Here is a 14,700-nt window from a genome sequence, read left to right as displayed (position 1 = left end):
ACATTTTTATAGAATAAAATATAATTATAAAAAGTTATTAGAAAGAATCAATTCTAAAATTAAGAGTTAACTTCATCACATGTCCTCAAAGTTATAACCTCATTTTAAATTAGTCCTCAATATTTTGAATATTTCAATTTCATCCCCAAATTATGACCACCATTATAAATTGGTCCCCAAACTTTTTGAAGATTCTAATTTCATCCCAAGTTATATGTATATACTAATTGCAACCCTTGTAAATAAAATCGTTATGCCAAGTTATATTATGATTTGTTTAAAAAAAATAGGTTAAATTATGGTTAAAACTAGTTAGTAGATAATTGGATAAATTTGGGGATTAAATTGGAATATTCAAAAGTCCGGGATAAATTTAGAAAGAAGATCATGGTTTAAGGATGAAATTAGAATATTCAAAAGTTTAAGGACTAATTTAGAGTGAGAGTCATTTTGGGGATGAAATTGATATTCAAAAGTTTAAGGAATAACTTAAAATGAAGGTTATAATTTGGGGACGTATGATGCAAATAACTCTAATGAATTAAATGAACCGATTTCAGGACCGGCATCCAGGGGACCATCAAAATGGCGGTGGGTGAAGAACCAACTGAGTACAACCGGTGAACATGCATTCTGGGAAAACAAATCAGCCTGCATTGAACTTACAGTCTTCACTTTCTGCAATTTGTAGCGATTGTTGTTTAGACTAGCTTTTTGTACGGCCCTTTATTTTGTTGCATCCTTTTTGTCAAATTGATTCCTCTCCTTCACTTTTCGTTTTCCATTTCATCAATTAAAATCATTCGTACCCTCCTCTTCTGCTTTCTTCATTAAACTCGTCATATCATATACGGAGAGAGGTGGGACTGGGACAACACCTCTTGTTATTATTTGCTATCTTAGATCCCCATTCTTCTTCTTCTTTTTCTAAAAATTATTCAAATTTTTGAAGAAAAAAAAAACTAATGATTACGATCTTAAATTAGGGTTGCAGATCACGTTGTATTTGTTTGTTTTCATGCGGAGAGCATCAAAATGTCATACAGACGGAGAGGTGGGATTGGGAGCCTGGCAACTAGGGTTTTGTTTATTCTCTCTTTTTCTTATATTATGAGAAGAAAATAAATAAAGAAATTTATATATTTATTTTTATAAAAAAATTAAAATTTCGGATCAGCTAAAATTTCTAAATCCGTCATTGAATGTGCATAGATTGCAGTGATTCCCTTTCCTTCATCCCTTTCTGTTTTGTCTGATGATATTAAAGACACTTGAGCAACAAGTGTAGGCACATTATAATTCTCAATCAGGAAATCTAAATTCAGACCTCGTCAAAAGGATAGAAAAAAAAGTAGTAATATATTATATTAATATTTTTAGATTAGTCTTTTTTAAACTATTAAAACTAATATTGATGGAGGCATAGAAAATTGTCGGGCCAATTGACCCCGCGATAAATTATTTAACATGATAAATCCTAGCATCGTTCACTGCTCACTTTTTTTCTTCTCTTGCTTCTCTTTACTATTTTTTCAGATATTTGGTAATATAATAGATTTAACATGATTTCAGAGCTTTTGATGTTATATTTTATGATATGATTTGTTGAATCATTGGTTGTTTATGTATGGAGTCCAGAATCATGCTTCAGATGCTATTGGTATAGATGTTGTAGTGTTTTCTTTTTAAATAGGAATGGTAGGGAGAAGTACCAAAAAAATGATATATCTCAATTCACACTGATCAGAGCAAGATAAAGTTTAAAGTTTTGATTTGTTTTTTGTTAATCTCGAAAAACATCAAACTATAAAGAAGAAAGATGAAAGAAAGGATAATGTTTTAGTACCAACTCATTACAAGCGATGGTCAAATAATGATGGAGAAAGATTTCAGTTATGGGAAGAAGAATGTTAATATTTGGGGGGGGGGGGGAAATTAAAAATCCCCAAAGGCATGATTTCGATATTGACACTAGGGACCAAAACGAGAAAAAATTGGAAGTTTAGAGATGGAATCGAAATTGTTTAAAGTAAAGTTATCAAAATTGAAGAAGATGTTAAGTGCAAAAACTTAATTTACCAATTAAAAAAAAGGTAAATTATGTGTTTAATACCTAACTATCAGTTTTGGTTTGTTCTAGTACTTAAGTTTTCAATTTTTCAAAATCATACTTAAAGTTTAGTTTTTTGTTTTATTTTAGTACCCACCGTTAAAAACTTTAATTTTTGTTTCATTTTAGTATCCTTATTCAAAATTTAACATTAAAGTTTCAAAAAAAATTGAACTTTTAGCTATTAAAACGAAAAAATTGAACGTTTAGCTATTAAATCGGACTAAAATTAATAGTTTAGGTACTAAATGTGTAATTTACCATTAGAAAAACTGTTCTTTTTTATTAAGTTAAGTTTACCCTTATAAAAAAACTGTTGACATTAAGAATACGTTATATGTTTAACTTTCCACAATTAATTTGTATTATAAAAAATATTTCCAAAAGTTATGAAAATTGAGATTGAATTTAAAAGATATATTCCTTTGCCGAAGTTAATCAAAGGTAAAAGAACAAGTCCCACAGCTAGAGTCCAAGCTGCCTAATACGACAACTGTAACAAAGGCAGTGTAAAAAGACCCAGTCATCAACCTTTGGCATTAAAACTCCATCAATTTCAAGCTTCCCAACATTTTCCTTAACCAAGAAAATCTCATCCTGCAACTTCGTTTTTGGTTTAACCTTTGATATTTTCGTTCTGCAAATCATATAATCACAGAATCAAACCCTTGCTTCCTTTCTTTAAACACCTTTAACTTTTCTTAACTAGTTCAAAAGCTATCATGAGGACAACACCTTTACCTGATTTATCCCTGCAGATTAGCCCACCTTCCGTTTCGGATTGTAAGGATCAAGGATTGGCCTACGGTGGGCTATCAACAAAATCCATCAGTAGTGATAGAAGCTCGACCACTGATTCTTCTACTTGCAGTGGAATCAACCTCATCCATGAGAATCCAGGTCCAACTTTGAGCTTAGGGTCCGAGACAGCAGCTTTGGGTCTTAATCAGCAGCAGCATCAATATCAACCTCAATTCAATGGTCGTGATTTCAAGAGAAATGCAAGGGTGATCAATGGAGTATTGAGAAGAAGAATCAGAGCTCCAAGAATGAGATGGACCACCGCCCTCCATGCTCACTTTATTCATGCAGTCCAGCTTCTCGGAGGCCATCAAAGTAATAATACTGAACAACCTAAGATATATTTATCTTTCTCGGGACTAAAAACTATAGAGCTTTTACATACCTTTGTATTGGCAATTATGGTCACAGGAGCAACACCGAAGTCTGTCTTAGAGTTAATGAATGTCAAGGATCTAAGCCTAGCTCACGTTAAGAGTCACTTGCAGGTGCATTTCTTTCAACTTAAGTACTGTAACTAATTGTTATTATTTTATGATATTTCTTTCATAGTTGTTTCTTACGCTTACCGTGTTTCTAGTTTTGTATTTTTTTAATAAATCAACAGTAGTGAGATTTGGACTTGATTTTTCTCATTATTGCTCCGTGCTCATGCAGATGTATAGAACAGTGAAGAGCACTGACAAGGGACCAGGTAATTATAATTAGTTTACAATAATCTTTATCATTTATTGTAAATGTAACGAAATGGGTGTTACCAGAGATTTAAATAGCGTTCACGGTCATATTTTCGGTCGCGTCGCGTTTATCGCGGTTGCGGATATAACGGATGCAATCGTGGTCACTGCGGGTTTCGCGGTCGTGAATTTTTTTAAAATTCGCACAATTGATCCTAAAATATAATAATTATATTTGATGACCCATTTTTCCATCATACATTTTAAGGTAACAACATATGCTTCTAACTTATAAACGGTAACAAGTTTACCACATTTTTTAATTGAATCCTTAATCTAATTTAAAATCCAAGATCCATACATCAAAAAACAACATCAAATCCAAATTATAAATGATCCATTACTTTAACAACCCAAAAATTTAAATACCCAAATTGAACCCCAAGCCCAAATCATTTCCTTGACCTAGACTAAGCCTTTGTCTTCTTCTCCACGACAACACTCCAACAATCCTCATCAGCAAACACATGCAGAGAGCACCAAAACAAAAGAAAAATTAGAAAGTCCCAAAAGCAGCATGTAATTCTCAAACAAAAGCAAGATATCTAGAAATCATAATCCATAAATAATGCAAATTAGAGCTTCAAAAAATGGAGGAACGTGATAGTACATACCATCTTCAGCAAGTGAAGAAGAAGATGAATGAGCATAAAAACGAAGACCCATTTGCTTATCGACCAGCTCTCAGCCATTGGTAAGAGGCTTACTCACTTTCTCTGGCGTTGCATGCTTTTTTCTCTCTTTAATATTTGTTCTATTTTGATGATGAGAGCAAGCTATGGCAGTGGGTTTCTTTTATACGAAAACTTATGGATAACGGGAATAGCGTCCCGTTATTGACGTTATTTGTCGTTAGACGCTAAATTACGGCCGTGAAAGACTGTTATTGTTGTGATTCCGCCACCCACCGCAATTTTTCCGATTAGCGGTTTCGGACGGCGACGCTACCGGCCGCTATTTCGGTTGCGCTCCGCTTTTTGATTCCCTGGGTGTTACATAATCTCTTTGAACAGACACGGGACTGATCCAACGGACAGAGAGTGTTGATTTGCATGAAAGACTATCATCAGAAACGACACTGCAGAGGACCCAAAGGTGGTTCCTTTCTTAATTTGTTTTGATCAAAGAAATTACATCGTTTGCTCTTCTCTAACATAAAATAATGCGTTTGTTCCTGAACTTGACTGCAGCAATTCATGGCTATCCTGGATGGAGTCGAATAAATTGAGCAAATCAAGCAATGGAAATGGCTTGACATTTAAGTTAATTGATGCCAAGGTATGATTGCAATTTTGAAAGTTGAATTCACAATCACTGTGTATTAGACAACAATCGAATGATTCATTTTATTTATTTATTTATTTTTTGAAAGAGAATGATTCATTTTAGTTTTTGCCATAGGTGGACGTAGCAGGCAAGGCAGAGCTTGAAGTGTCGGATAGACCGAAGGGAAGATTAGATTCAGACATCTTAGTTAACCTAGAATTCACCCTCGGAAGGCCAAACTGGCACTTAGACTATGCTGAATCTTCAAATGACTTAAATCTTCTCAAGTGTTGGACCCCATAAAACCACCCATTGCGATGTCGTTTTCCTGTTGGGAAAATATATAACGTGCTTCAAATTACTTGTTCCATGTTCTTTATAAATGAAACAAAATGTTGATTTTTTTAATATGATGTAGATTGCAACGTGGGAAACAATAAGCATAGAGTGTAAAATCCAGGAAATCATGTTGATATTTTTTGAGTCTTGGATAGTTGGATTTGAATGGTAATGTAGCATAGAGGGAGGTGAGGGGGAGCGGCCATAAAAGTTTGGACGTACGATTTAATAAGATATACGGGTCCAATTCATACAAATTTTACACGTTCTTCTAAAAAATAATGATATGTCTAGTGATGGCCGATCCAGAAATTTAAGAATTAGATCAAAAAATTTTAATTTTATTTTCTTAAAAATAATGGGTATATAATTTTTTTTATTTTTTTATTTTTTCCTTAACATATTAAATTAAATTTATTCAGTTTCCTAAAATAATGGGATGCACTTGGTCCCTACAGGGATTAGTGAGTCCGCCCTTGCTGTCTAAGTACTCCAAAAAAGCGTGACAATTCTGTTAGGACCCCATTGGAATTGCCATGATTGTTCTTCTTCAACTAGTCCAGATTTTTATACGTGCATATAAGAAGCTTTAAGCGACCATCATGTGTGGCTGCTTCTTTCAATGGACTATTTGGCTTTCGTATAATTTAAGGACAGAAATAAAATTAAATATTATGAAGGTTCAAGCTACCTTACCTCAATCAATAATCAACTGGTCTAGTGAGATATATACTAGATCCCTTAAGCTATATCAGATGTCTGAATTTTCACGTTGTGAATGGAATAAATTAAGTTAGGAGGGCAGCCCTTATAATGGACTTTACAGTATGTTGTCTGGATTAACTAATCAATTGATCGAATGTTAGTATAATTTATAAAATAAAATTACATGAACTCAGAAGATCATGAACTTTAAGATTAAGGGAGAGATAAGGCTTTAGTTGAATAAAATTTAAACTATTACGACTAAAAATATTACTAAACCTTTTTTTGGGGAAGAGACCACGATCTCTCCTTTTTTTTGGTTCAGCAAAGAGTTTTATTAGAAAACAACCTAGATTGTAAGCTTCGTTAAAAATCTCCCTAGACCTAAGTGGAGAAAAAGAGTGGTCACGTCTAGAAAAAAACAACACGCCTCAAGCCATACTAGAAACTCAACAACAAACATAAACAAGAAAACATCTAACACAATCGTCACTCTAAGGAGCAACAAAACAAACTGACATCCCACCCTTAGCAAGCTAGCAGTATGGAGCATCAAAACCTCAAAACAAACACAGACAATAAGAAAGAACCTCCCCCTAACATTGCCCCATAAACTCAAACCAAAGGAAATCCTACACCTTCCCTTAAATGGCAAAACAAACAAACTAAATTGCATGAAGAGAAAACAACCAATCACAATCTCTAAGAAGAACTGCAGATATCATAAACACATTTAACCATACTATTGAAGCTATCATAAACATGTGTCAACACCATTTTTTACCAGATAATATATATATAAGTTTGACATTTTTGAAATGATGATGGGAGTCGCAATCGACCTTTGGGGTCAGGTAGGTCGAATACCTAAAAAAGTATTTAGAAAACCAATTTTAAGAAAAATTATTTTTAAAGACAGAAAATTGGTCTGCGTTAACCAAAGATTTATTTTTAAGGGCTCAGGAGTCTGTTACTTGTGGGGAAGGATTAGTACCCCACAACGCCCAAAATTGATACTTGATCGTTTATTCGTTGTCCTAACAGTGGAATTTATGAATTTGAATCGAAATTTAAAATATGACCCTTTTATTGAAAATTGATCAATTCATTTCGAATTATTTAGTTATCTCATATTAAACATGAATAGAATATAAACTAAAATATTAAAATAACATAAAAGTAAATACTATCATAATTAAAATAAAATAATTGTTATTTCATTTTTTTTATCAAACACATACTTGATTATTTTCAAGTTTGCTTTCATTCGAATGTCGTATTGAATTGTACTACCTCGATAGGTTGCACTTTTCACGCCCATTCTACAAAATTCATTCTTGAAAATGGATACGAGTGTATCAATGATCATTACTATTTAATCTAAAGGCATTTGACCATTCTAATAAAATATTTACAACACGTGTATCAAAACATATAAATTAAATTAATGCACTAAACATAATTAAACAAGAACTATAGGGACATATTAGTACATAATCAATGACCATAAGAGATATTCAAGAAACCTAGAGGGACATAAAGCATGAATATTACATTTCACATATGAACATGGTAGAGGAATAAAATGTAATGCTTCTAAAACTTTAAGTCTTAGATCAAATATTCTACCAAAGCATAATAAAGAATGCGTAATGACTAAAATGTAAATGCGACAAATTTTATGGCCCAAAGCATTAAAAGTGAAAATTTCAATTTAATGACTGAAATGAAATGCTACAAAGCTGCAGACCCTCCTCAAAAGGATTTCCCAAGTGCTAAAACGAGCTCCTAAACCCCCCAAACGACGTCATGTAGCATGGGGTATATAACCATAAAGCTAGGGCCAAAATGGTCTAAATTCTCATTTGCTCTCTCTTCCATATTTTACCCAAAAGAGAAAAAAATATTTTTCTCTCAAAAGTTTCTTCTCTCCTCTTCACCGAGGGAGGCCAAAAGACTTCGGACACCACATGCCAGCACCGTCGGTGGCAGTACATGACGATCAACACTCAAATCGAAACCCGAAAAGGACTTCCTCCCCTTCCTAGACCAAAATCCAAACCCTTCCAGCCTAAAAAACACACGAAAACATCATAGATCTACCTTGAAAACACCACCTTCCGATGATATTTGGACTTCCCAATGACATACGAGGTAAGCTTCTCATTTTTCATTCATTTATTATTTCTTTTCATTTTCAAGTTTTCTCTCTTTTCTCTTTTTTTTTGAAAGTGTTCTTTTTTTGTATTTTTGATGATGGATCCATTTTCGTTCGAATTTGGCTCTCTTTTATAGTGAAAATTCCCTTTTTCTTTAATCTGTTGTGTTTCATGTAAATTGAAAAAGGGGTCTCATTCTCTTCTTTATTTTTTTCTTTTTCTGGTGTTTAATGCTCTGGCTGAGGAGGGTGGTTTGACATGGTCAACACTGACGAAGACGACCGTGGAGTGGGTGAAGGATGGGTAACATTTTACCCCGAGGCTTAATTTGGCATTTTCTGTGGCAATCGACAGATATCTCGAAGGCGATGACAGACCTCAGGAAGGAGAAGAGTCACAGGAGAGGCTTTATCATGAACTGTTGGATCAGATCAGATCCAATGGTTGTGGATGAGCAAACTGGAAGTTGATTATTAGGGTTTAAGAAAACCTAATCTAGGATTAATCTAGACCATTGGATTAATTTTGATCCAACGACTTAGATACGGCGGTAGAACCTCTCTCCCAAAACCTTAGTATGCTTTAATCTAATCCATCAGATTACTTCTAGATCTTACGGTGGGGGATGTACGACACCAAGTGAAAGATATGAAACCCTAGCTCCATTCCTCTTCACATATGGGCCACTACTAGGCCTATATTTTTCTCTTTTTCCCTGGGTTTTATAATAGTTTAGGGTTTAATTTATTTATTAAACAATAAACATCAATAATTATAATAATAATAAACCAAAAAATGATGATTACAATTATCCCCCTTTGCTCATTACGGTGGAACTAGAAAAGAGCAAAGATATAAAGCACCATATTTCAGTATCATTATTTGCTGAGCTATGAGTTCTTATCATTACGAGCTCTTTACTGATCTACCTCTTTTTGCAATGGATGACTCAAGGTTGAACAAGTTCTTCTCATTACGAACTTCTTCTTCACTAGACGATTTCTTCTCATAAGAACCCTTCATTTGGCAATGTTGATCCACTTTCTTCTGATGGATAAGTCCAAGTTGAACAAGCTCTTCTCATTATGAACTTTTTCTTTTTCACCGGACGAGTTCTTCTCATTACGAACTTCTTCGCTGATCCACCTTCTTCTGTGATATATGAGCTAGGGTTAAACGAGTTCTTCTTGTAGACACTATATTTTATCCAGGTCTAGATTTTAATTTATTTTATTGCATATTTGCACATGTGGAGTATAAATATTAGTATATATATATATTAGTTATAATTAAACTAAGTATAAATTTATTTTATTTTTTAGGGTCCATTACAAATACCCATTACAAATACAATCAAGCCCAAATTAAATAACCCAACAGGCCCACGTGTGAAGACCCAAGTGGTTTAGGGTTTTCATCTTTTCCCCTCAACCGCCATTCACCTTGACCTTTAGATTTGGACCTCACCCAACGGTCCAGATCAAGGCAAGTTAGGGTTTTCTTCTTGAGATCCACTAACTACCGCCACCAACTAGTGATCCCTTTAACTTCCACGCGTGTATGTCGCCTGATGTAACTGCCCGACGAGATCAAGGTTCATTCATGCACACCCGATTTCCCGAATCGGGCATGATTTCCGTCGAAAAGAGCCTTTCCTCTCTCATCCATGCAACAAAAAGAAAAAAAATATATATTACTTCTTTATCTTATTTTATGTAAACAAAAGGGTTATAAAAACCTCTCATCAAACAGTGTATAGCCCATTAAGAAAAACCATTCAAAAAAAGCAATACAAAACACAAAAAAAAAATCAGATTCAGAAGTAACCATCCTTTTTTTTGAAGGTATTTTTTATCTTTTGCATGTAAATCTCTTCATTATTTTCATAAATAAAATATATAAATAAAAACAATAAAGAAGAGAATGAGCTTTTACCTTAGTTGGTGTCGTCAAGTGGGACAAAGGCTGTCTTTAGGTGTTTTTTAGGATGCCGACATCTCAAAGGTGGGATTTTTAGGTCGTATAGGAGGTCCTTGCTTGAATTTAGGGTTGCTTGGGTTGAAGGTAAGAAGAAAGTTGAAACTTTTTTTGTTTTGAGTAGTTTTAAAGTTGGTCGGCCACCGTTGGTGGTGGCCGAAAGTCGAAAGGCCGCCGACGTACGACTAAGCATGGATAGGTTTTAGGTTTTGAATGTAGGGTTTTGAGAGAGAGTTAAGAGTTTTTTTGGTGGTTTTAGCTTTTAGTTTAGGGACTAGGAAAATAGAGGAAGCTTGGAGCTTCGTCGGGGGTGAGGTTTGGCTACCGATCGATGGTGGCTGGCTATTTTTGGGGCTTCGATGTTTCAGCCGGTGAAGGGTTGAGGGAGAGTGGGAGAGAAAAGAAAGAGGATGATATCTTTAAATGTGGCTAGGGTTTGGGTGTTTACCCAAAATATCTAAAACAAGTTATTTATAAGCCATCAAATCTTTGCGTAAAATCACGCTGAAGCCCACCTAAGATTGTCCTGTTTTTATATTACAATCCCTGAATCTCTATATTTTTATTTATTTCATTTTTCGGTACTTTAGTTTCATTACTTTTAATTTAGTCACTAACATGTTATTTTTCTTGTTTTATTTATTTTGATTTCGGCACTTTATTTTTGTTTCTTTTAAATTAGTCACTAACTTACTAACCTTCTAACCTTTACTTTGTTGTTCGAACTAATATTCTAACTCTTTTTATTTTATTTGTTTATATTAGCATACTAACTTTTTGATTTAATTGTTCTTACTAACTCACTAATATTTTATCGCACAAAATAACCCCCTAACATTTAAATTTATACAATTTATTTCTGTTTTTTTATTTTATTTATTTTTTAGCACTATAAATTCCAGCATTTTATTTTTCTGCCCTTTAATTTTGTTGCATTTTATTTCAATCCTTTTTTAATTTCCAGCATTTTTATTTTCTTTATTTGCATTTAAGCATATTAACTTACACTTCATTTTATTTTAGGCCATTGATCTTGCTTGTGGTATATTTACATCTAATGCCTACACTCTTCATTATTTACGTTTCAACCTTATTTATGTCCTCTTGTTTGGCTAGTATTTTAATCTTGGTTGTTGGCTTATGAAGTTTGCATGTTGGTCACTTGTTTATGCTAGTAGGATACCCACGTTTAACTCGTATTTTAGATACGCAATCGAACTTGGTTATCTTTATTATTGCTACATTTTTGTACATATATATATATATATTATTATTTACACCTTATTTTTATATAAATCATCATTTTTTCCCTATATCGTAAATAAGAAAATTCATTTGTGAGGGAAATCTATGAAGACATCTTCCAACTACAAGGGAAAATATCTTTTCGAAGATTTTTCGCACAATTTTTTTTTTGTATTCGATAGTCTTCTTTGTTTTACATTTTTTATTTTATTATTTTCACCTCGTTTTATTTTTATTTTATTTTATTTTATTTTTATCTTTGATATGAGGAAAAATGAGAGGTAATGTCTTTTTTGTGAGGGGAATCTATGGGAAAGTCTCCTAACTACAAAGGAAGTGCATTCCCGAGGATTGTTCGCACAAAAAGGCATTCTTTTATATGAACATTTATAAAATTTAATATAATACTATACTCCTTTAAACTATATCATCCATAAAATTAAAGAAGCACCATTTTGTGAGGGTAATCTAGAAAAAGTCTCCTAACTATAAAGGAAGTGCATTTTCAAGGATTGTTCGTACAAAATGATGTATATTCCCTTATAAAAATAATTATAATTTTTTGGGTTAAATAAACAACTTTATTCTATAAAATATATTTGGGCTCTTTAATATTTTATACCCCACTACATATATCATTTGTCATCAAATTTTCATTTCTTTATTTACAAAAGCAACGTTGTTTTAGTTTTTTTTTAAATTGACGTCTTTTAAATAAATTCGAATGAATAGAATGATCCTAGATTAAATATATTTTCGAGTTTGTAATTCCCAATATTTAAACATCATATAATCGTTTAGGTACCAAAACTTGGGTGTTGTGGGGGTGCTCACCTTTCCCCACACGTAATCGACTCCCGAACTTTTAAAATGAAATTTTGGTAAAGCGCAGACTATTTTCTTTTGTCTTTTAATGATTTTTTTAAACTCATTAAAATGATATTTTAGGTTTTCAACCTACCTAACTTAAAGGTTGGTGGCGACTCCAAATCAAATTGTTTCAAAATTATATTTCATCGCCTTCCCCGAATAAATTTTTTAAGTCTAACAAATTCCCAAGGGAGATGTTATGACAGCTTCGCGACTCCGCTGGGGACATAGAGAGTCAGGCCATAAACGATTATACGTTTTTCTTTTATATTTGGGAATTACAAACTTAAATTGTATTTAATTTACGATCATTTTGTTTATTTTGAGTTTCAACATATCATTCATTATTCTATTTTTAACTTATTGACTTTTTATTTTATCGGTCTTCAGATTTAATCAAATATTTAAGCTTGTAAAAGTTTTGTCTTCTATCTTGTTTTGGAAGGTTTGTGAGCTTCTCCTCACACACAACACATGCATTTACATGCCATAAGCTCACTTACGAGCTTTGTCCCTTTTAAGTTGAGGTGAAAGCTTAGCCTACGTGAGATCTCTACGTGGGTTTTAGTAAGTAACCTTTGGGGTTCATATATCTTATGTCTACGTAAGATAAATTGTTTCTCAGCATGGGAATAAGGGAATGTATCCTCTCGAATTGAACTCGATCTGCATGAGCCTGTAGTGAGCTAGGATTGAGGGTTTGGCAGCCTAAGGAGGCACCAACATGGACAATTCGAGTACCTTTCTTCTTAGAACCCAATACCGCATATAATGAGCCCTAGTAACCCACCCCTAATAAATTTCATGTAGAAACTATGTCCGTTGTTAGGTATCCGAAAAAGTGTACACAAAGGAAAAGCGACACTAAACCTTTTTTCTTTACTCATATTATTCTATTTTCTTAATAAAGCATGTGAACTAGAAAAACATGTGGTTAGGTTTTATTTTCGAACAAAGCATAGGGGCAAAAAGCATGTTTTGGGTAGGATTTAACCTAATAAGGGCATAAAAGCATGTGGGAAGGTGTTGTAATTGCCTTTCAATAATATTTACTTGATACTTGATATTTGAATTATTTTATACTGACACATTTTCTATGTTTGATTGTTTATTGTTTGGCATTGCATGATCATCATAAGTAAAAGAAAGGTGTTGATTAACCAAGTAATCATTAGAGTAGAAGAGTGATCATTAAGATGGAAAAGAGTTTTCATAACAAGGAATAACCTAATCTGGCTATCCGAGTTTGGTCTGAAGAAACACTAAAAGTAAAAGGGGATAGTTTGCCTAGAGATTATGTATCAAAGATGTCCACAGATGTCAATGTCAGTCTCAAGCAAAATGATCTATAAGAGTTTATAGAGATTTGGGAGAGTTGCTACCAAAGAGAAATTGCACAAGAAATACGGTGACATAGCCCATCTCCTCTATGTAAAGATAGATGTACCGTTGCTTTAAGCTCTGGTCCGATTATGGAATCTTGCATACAGCTGTTTCATATTCAATAGTCAATATTTGACGCCAAAAAAAAGAGTATACAGCTCTATTCAACTTCGAGAGCCTCCAGGTGGATATAATTTATTCCAGACCTCCGAAAGTCTAATCCTTCAAAAGCAAACTTGTGAAGATTACTGGTAGAGGTGAAAATTGGATAGTAGAACACATCCAACAAAAGGGAGAAAGATGAGTATTTTTCATGGCATTATCTCAAGAAGGTGATACTCGAGCACATAGATGAAGATAAGAGATTAGACACCTTTTCTCTGGCTATATATGGTCTGGTGATATTACCAAAGACGTTGTTCCATGTGGAGGTTGATGTTGCAGACTTCTTTGACAGATTAGAGAGAGGTATAAATCATGCATCGACTATCTTAGCATAGACCTTTCGATCCTTAAGCAATTGTTGTAGATTGGAATGAGGTCAATTCATAGGTTGCGCCCAACTACTCACCGTCTGAATTTGTAGTCATTTTTGGAAAGAAGAGAAAGTGACTTATCTCAGTTTCTCCACCATGTACTCTCTCTTGAAAAAATTTCTTAGCAAGGAGTGGTCAGAGGGATTCCCAAAGAGAATATAGATATAAACCTTCAGTAATTTACAGGACCGAGACATCACTTGGTGTGTTCCTTGGATAGGATATACTAGCATTTTATTCAGACGTGGAGATCTCAAATACTTCACGTTGTTGGGATTATAGGGGAAGAGTCAGCTATGCCCGTTAATGGCCCTCATACAGTATATAGTGTGCCAATTTATCCCAGTTACGAGCGGCTTGAGTAAATATGAAATCACATACTATGGAGACCATTACAAGAAGAGAGCACGTGATTTATCTATTTCTTGGAAAATAATCTTTCGAACAAGAGTTGTTGTTGAGAAAAAGTAAAGAGAAAGTTGATCTTGAGTTGACTAACCTGAGAAAAGGTTAACCTTGACCTACAAAAGGCAAAGAAAGTGGTTGGATATGGCAAGACATCACAACAATGG

General features: G+C 33.7%; 1 protein-coding gene across 1 annotated transcript; it reads left to right on the top strand.

Annotated features, from left to right (window-relative positions):
- Window positions 1–585: 585 nt before the first annotated feature.
- LOC120211042 (probable transcription factor KAN4) lies at window positions 586–5,217 on the top strand. The gene is made up of 7 exons (XM_039209662.1): window positions 586–620; window positions 2,820–3,226; window positions 3,323–3,399; window positions 3,569–3,605; window positions 4,662–4,743; window positions 4,839–4,926; window positions 5,050–5,217. The coding sequence occupies exons 1-7, from the start codon at window positions 586–588 to the stop codon at window positions 5,215–5,217; spliced, it is 894 nt and encodes a 297-aa protein (XP_039065593.1).
- Window positions 5,218–14,700: the final 9,483 nt, after the last annotated feature.

This window comes from Hibiscus syriacus, unplaced genomic scaffold, assembly GCF_006381635.1.
Source record: "Hibiscus syriacus cultivar Baekdansim isolate YM2019G1 unplaced genomic scaffold, ASM638163v2 tig00109957_pilon, whole genome shotgun sequence".
Classification (NCBI taxonomy): Eukaryota; Viridiplantae; Streptophyta; class Magnoliopsida; order Malvales; family Malvaceae; genus Hibiscus; species Hibiscus syriacus.
Note: the sequence above shows the minus strand (reverse complement) of the source record. Positions and strands in the feature narration are given on the sequence as shown.

Bases quoted from the DNA above. Each gene is read 5' to 3' on its own strand.
- LOC120211042 (XM_039209662.1), top strand. From the start codon at position 586: ATGGCGGTGGGTGAAGAACCAACTGAGTACAACCG. The intron at 621-2,819 runs GTGAACATGCAT...TTTCTTAACTAG, and splicing joins GAACCAACTGAGTACAACCG to TTCAAAAGCTATCATGAGGA. The intron at 4,927-5,049 runs GTATGATTGCAA...TTTTTGCCATAG, and splicing joins TTAAGTTAATTGATGCCAAG to GTGGACGTAGCAGGCAAGGC.